General features: G+C 31.9%; 1 protein-coding gene across 1 annotated transcript; it reads right to left on the reverse strand.

The window, feature by feature from the left end:
* Positions 1-837: 837 nt before the first annotated feature.
* LOC143612941 (protein GET1-like) lies at positions 838-3694 on the reverse strand. The gene is made up of 7 exons (XM_077086792.1): positions 3584-3694; positions 3053-3132; positions 2107-2177; positions 1590-1660; positions 1429-1510; positions 1172-1221; positions 838-915 (listed from the first exon to the last, which is right to left on the reverse strand). The coding sequence occupies exons 1-7, from the start codon at positions 3692-3694 to the stop codon at positions 838-840; spliced, it is 543 nt and encodes a 180-aa protein (XP_076942907.1).
* Between the last annotated feature and the right edge of the window lie 2950 nt (positions 3695-6644).

Consider the following 6644-nt stretch of genomic DNA (forward strand, 5'->3'; position numbering starts at 1 on the left):
CTATGCTTTTTAATTACCTTACAAGACCACGGTGGAGACCTGTAGGAATATTAACGGTTTTATGCTTATTAATACTTAAGCTAAAGATCAAGTCATCAGGATTGGAATTTAAATATCATTGTCATGTTTTTGATGATCGTGTGCATCAAAACTCATTACGACTCAAGCCTATAAAGTTGGACACAATTTTGTAAATTTGTATTCATTGTAATATACTTGCGCATCAAAACTTATTACAACAAATCAAATATATGAAATGGGACATATGACTTAGACCTGCTGTAATTTGTTAGATGCTATCTGTATATATGTCAATATAAACTCATTACAACATGACTCAAAATTTGAAAGTTAAAGATACAACGTTGAATGAGTTAGAAGCTTAGGTGCACAATGTGTTTTACATGTTGGCCCTTTATAAATGTCTTTAAACCGGTCATAGTTGTAAGAATAAATATGTTAGGATGCACTTTTATAAACATACGCATCTAAACAATTACAACATTGCATCAAAGTTGCACAACCATAACGATTAAAGCACCATTTCATATATGTTTTGGGTTCTTTCTCTTGACTATACCCATTAATTTCTTGGCTTGTTAATGATTAAAGCACAATTTCATACATATTTCTTGTAACGAGAAACCCCAAAAATAATTATTCCCACGTACCTGTGCTCTATATAACTCGAGAGCGTTAGGCATAATTCATTAAGTTTCTTATATTTGACCGATGAGTATTTGATGAAATGTTACTCTTTTATTATTTAAAGTAAAACTAAAAACATCGAATAAATGAAATGGAAAAAACAATGAATTTGATGAATAATTTGTTTAATTAAGTAAACTTGAAGACTTTCTTAACAAAATATCTGCCAACCTTGTTGGATAATATCAACCAAGGTACAATGCCAATCTGCAATTAAAGTTGAAGTAACCATGTATCAGACCTCAAACCAATCAAGTATCTTTTAAGTTAGTTGAGTAAGTTAGAGTGAGCTTACACGAGTCGTGATCAACTCGACTTATCACTTTACAGTGTGTAAGTCAATCTATTTAATCCCCAAATATATTTTTTATATATATAATCAATATACGAGTTAAATGAATAGTGTGAAACTTTATTGCATAATTTATCCTAACACGATGAAGAAGAAGCCAAAGTTAGTTACCATCACGTTGTCATTTAAAGAAGATGTAGCTGTCCAAGATAAAAACCAACCTGCATCGAAAAATGATGTAAGGTAATGTTTTTAATTGTTTGTATACTTTATCGATGATTAGACTTTTTATCTACAACTGAAGTATATAAAAATCAGTTTGTCCATTCTTGTTATATTCTTTTAATACAAAGTGACGTATAAAAAAAATTATTCTAGTAAAGTTTCTAAAAATGTCGTATTCTAACAAGGACAGGAAAATGGATTACCAAACGGCTGCACAAGTTCTTTGGATATAGCAGCCACAGGAGAGCGCCAATACCACATGGAAAGTAAAGTATAAACAACAATCTGTAACAAGAAAATCTAAATACTTGTTGAAATAAACTTAACACTGCAAACTCGGCATCTGAAAGAATATCAAGAACACCTTTGAAATCATTAGAATTCTCTCGTATGATCCAAATGATGTTTTCATCTCCATGGTTAGTGACTCTTGGCCTACATAAAGTTCATTGAAGATTCAGTTAGATGCAAAAAAGTTAGCTAATTTCTTTACTGCTAAAGGTTATTAGAATCGTATAAAAACACTAATTAACTATAAAGGGGTAAATCCAACCGAACCCATTTTAACTGCCATAAACAAATTACTAATGTTGGGCCGCCACCCACCTCGCTCATTCCACGACCTCTAAACTCAAAAGAATAAATTTAGAAACAACAAAAAAATCAGTTGAGTTGAGAGAGAGAGAGAGAGAGAGTAAGTATTCATTCTCATTAGCTTAATTGCAAATGAACACCATACATCTCTCTCTCTCTATATATACACAAATAATCTAGATAGACTAAACTAACTCAATAGTCGATAGTTGTGTAACTAACATAACCTCCAAACGTAAAATAGGCAATATACAGTGTTAAAAAGAAGTAGCAAGTAAATACCATACTTTTTGCAAGTTCCTTCTCCTTAGCTGCTGCAGATCTCCTTAGTTTTCCAGCTTGAGCAAATGTTGAAGGCCTAAATTGAATGATGAAAAAGATGTTTTACATATTAAACTATTGGGCACATGTGCAGCACTCAAAGTTTCTACTAATGGCTAGTGTGAATATGGAAAGCATACAAACTTTAATAGCAAATATGAACGGTGTGAAACCAAGGGTTCCCACCATTCACATTCTGTATTGTAAGTCATTTTGGTATATTGACAACAATTTCGGTTGAATTTGCTTGCCAAACATGTTAAAATAAGTCATATACCTTTTAGAACTACTGACAGAAAACCAAGGAATACATAGCAGTTGGATTGTAAACGAACCGAATCATTAAGATTTTATCACATGAGCAAACAGTTCAAGAATAGATAACAAAACAAAATTACTTGTACGTGCTCGTTCATTAAGGAAATGAACTAGTTCATAAATGTTCACGAGAACCAATTAAGGCAAAATAAGTTTTATTTGATATATCTAACCGGGAATATTCTGTGTTAACAGTTCATCCAGGCTACCAAGTTTGTATTGGTGTTCTTTCTTAATATTCATATTCATATGGTAATTTTTAATATAAATTTTCTCATAATACTCATATAAATATATATATATATATATTAGATAATAGTTTTGTTCAAATCTATATGATAAGATTAGAAAAGTCATAAAAAGTATTAAAAAATACCTTTAATGCACAAACATAAACAAACAAACATTAACGGGCGTAAAGAAACACATTATCAAATGTTCATGAACACAACTAAATGACCATAGCCTCCGTTCATGGTTTGTTGATTTGGCTTAAACGAACTTCCTGGCAAAATAGTTCACAAACGTGTCAGTTCGTTTACATCCCTAGGGCTATAAAGAGAGTAGTTTGAAAGAAAAAAAAAGTTTACTGACTGTGATAAAGCAGCAGCCTCTTTCAACAATCTCGTGATGTCAGCACGCAGCTGCAGATCCTTGTCACTCATGGATGCTTGCTGTAATAATTATAGAACAAACAAGTTGTTATTATTGTTAGAAATAAAAGAAAAAAGGAAAATAGGTACATTGGAGTCTCCTTTTCTTTTGTTAGACTATATCACAAGTTAATATATGCTAACAATCAAGTGAGCGTTGTAGTCCAAGAATCATGCCTCTTTTTATTATTGTATTTACCATCTTGTTCATATTATTTGTTCCACTGAACAAAAAGATCAATAAAAACAATTATGAATCCATTTCAAATCAATTATTTCTTACAAATGATTTGATCAATCAGAAACATGTACGCATGTTTTCAATGACAACTGTGTGATTATCTAATTAAACTATTGTCATAAGAAATTTATGAAGGTACGTAATGATTATCTAATACAAATCCATTGAACTAATTAAGATGTCGCTATTATTAATCAAATGAAATGCATGGAATGAATATGTTAATATTACCCTCTTTTTGAGTGCTAAGAACTTCTCAGCAAATTGGAAGGCCGTTGCAATGAAGAATACAAATATACATTTTATTGATTTTCCATCATCAGCTTCTAGGGTTTCTTCCATCCCACCTTGTTTTTATTTTGATTCAGATTTTGCTCGTTGAATCTATATTTGCCTATTTTATACTATATTGGTTCATTGATATTACAAGTTTCATCCACACCCCTTGTATTTTTACCCTTTGTTTTCTTTTGTCACGGTTTTTTGTATGGATGATAATTAAGGCGCGCTTCAACCTTGTTTATAAAGTTTAAGATTTTCATCCCGCAATGAGTCCATGACAGGACTGAACAAATGGCCATTATCATAAGTCATACAGATTGGTTACATCTTGGGAAATCGAGGTGCCTCATAGGGCCGTGAAATATAACTTTGCGACATATACTTTATTTCACTCACTTCGCGACCATAACATCCCATTTTGGTAATAAATGTCTGTATTTTCTAAAGGGTTTTGCTTAGACAAATTGCTTTAATCATGTGAATTTATTAAAAATGGTTTAGGTTAACTTTTTAATGAAGCAAGCTTAAGTTAAATAACATTGACCTAGCTCGATCTTTTAGTTTGTGAGTTATAAATGGTTTATGATGAAACGAGTAAATAACATGGGAATCTTTGTTAAAATGAGTTAGTTATGTCTCCCTCGTGATTTGATTATGTATAGAACACAAAAGATCTCTATTGCTGAAGATAAATCAAGAGTATGCATGTTGGGGTTGGGTTCTTATACTTGTTATGTCTATAATCTAAATTCAATTGACTTTCCATGATCTAAGAAAGGTTAGGTTAAATTTGTGAAAGATGCCAAATTGAGAAAATTGACCTAAGTAGATAAATTTGGGGCTTTTTTACTACAAACCGTGTAAACTATCTTTTATATGTGAAATATGTTAAGATGATTTGATGTTATTTAACTAGTAAAGTTGAATTAGTGTGACAAAGTAATGTATGAAATTTGGGGGCTAACGATACATACTATGGGTTCAATGAACCGCTACAATCAAGATTTGTGCAAAAATCGAATAATTCCATACTATGGGGCCTACGGTTAGCTGAATTGTATAAACTAATTTAAATTAAAACTCGATTTGTGTTTTGAATTGAAAATGAAATGCATTTTCTCAAAATTCTCAAAATGCAAATCGGATTTTGGTTGGTAATCTTGTTGATGGAATTCAAATTCTCCTCCTTCTATCCCCTCCCATAGGACTAGCAAACATGGCTGTTTAAGCGAATTCGGGTTAGGGTCAGAATGGGTCGATTAAAAAAAAGGTTACTTTGATTCTTGTTGGGACATGATGTGCTAAAAGTAATCTAATGAAAACACACTAATCTAGAAACTAAGTAATAAATTCTAGACTCTTAAACTTAACTAAACTACTAACCGGCAAGTGAACCGATCGACTCTAGTACATCTAAGTAAGTTCGGATATCGAACCCACAGCACTCTTTAAATTACGTTTACTAGCTAATTAAACTCAACTATAGACACGACTTATTTATTTATTATTTGTTTAAGGGGGGGGGGGGTTTACTAATAAACTAATATTAAACTAATTTAAACTAATTAAGAAAACTAAAGACGACTAACTTAGAACTTAGACTTACTTTAGATGATGATGAACAACTACCTAGGCTAGAATCCCCTAAGTTTCAGTTATCAATTAACCGGGAGAATATTTAGTTATGGAACTTGGATCGTGAAATAGACGTTTAAGAGAAAACCCGAACAGGACCCCTGACCCTTCTCAAGAGACACCTATGGATTTCTAATAAGTTTTAACGCACCCAGTATTAAAAATTAAGTTTTCTTACGGTCACCTAATCAATTACAAACTAGTTCCTTTAAACGAAATCCTAACTTACAGCGCGGAAATCAAAGACAGTCTAATATATTCAATTGACTCGATAGACAAAGTTAATCAATCAAACCTAGACGGACTCCTTACGAAGAACTAAATCTAGCAATCCTAATCAACAAAGACCTATCAATAACCTAGCACCTTACAGCTATTTAGGTTAGTAACACACTTAGGTTTATTTGATTAACTAATATTATTCCTATGATCTTATTGCAAATCAATCATAAAATAATCAAGAACACAAAGTAATTGACCTAATAGTAACCTATCATAATGACAAAAAATAATCAAGGCAACTATGGAATAATAACAACCAATCAAACAATCGCTGGTTTAGCTCGTTTTTGATAGTTTTTCGCCCTCTTTAACCACGAACAAGTCCTGGGACCTTGATATATGGCTAAATATATGTAAATCCCTTGTATATTTAATATAATATTTTATTAGTTTTGGTTCATTTTTTATTAGAATTTGTATATTACTAATTCATTTGAATATTTTAGGTTCCAGGTTACAATCATGTCGAAAAGAGGGCGAAAATAAGCAAAATGGGAGAAGGCCCGTCGCGCGGCACTTTGGGCTCAGTTTTCTAGAATCCTCTAAAAATACTAAGTCTATAGGCTCAGATTTCTAGAATCTTCTACAAATATTAAATTTATGGGCTCAGATTTCCAGAATTTTCTACTAATTTTAAGTTTATGGTCTTTGAAATTCTATATAAATACCCATAAACTTAACCTTAATCACAACCTGAATAACCTGAAAGCCACATCTGATTTTGGGGAGTTCAAAGGCCTAGGAATGCATCTTTTAGAGGTTTTGGAGGCTTGGAATCATTCGGTGGCGTGCTTATCGATCAAGAACGAAGACCCGGGTTTTATCACCTTTAATCTTTCGTTTCTTTTGTTTTCCACCATGATTTCGTTTTTTTATTGTTTTGTTTTACTTTAACATGCTAGGCTAAACTTTGTAGACTGCCTATGCTTATGATGAACCTTTGTTGATGTTTGATTTTGACTTGGGATTTATTTATCGTTATGGTTTTATGAACTAGTAAAAGGTTTAAGTATATTAAATTGATGCATATGTGTGCTTAGGATTGTTTGTTGAGTTTTATTATTCCATAGTTGTCTTGATTATTGTTTGTCAT

The sequence above is a fragment of the Bidens hawaiensis genome, unplaced genomic scaffold, assembly GCF_021521415.1.
Source record: "Bidens hawaiensis isolate Kalapana, Puna unplaced genomic scaffold, B.hawaiensis_p1.1 tig00036239_1, whole genome shotgun sequence".
Classification (NCBI taxonomy): Eukaryota; Viridiplantae; Streptophyta; class Magnoliopsida; order Asterales; family Asteraceae; genus Bidens; species Bidens hawaiensis.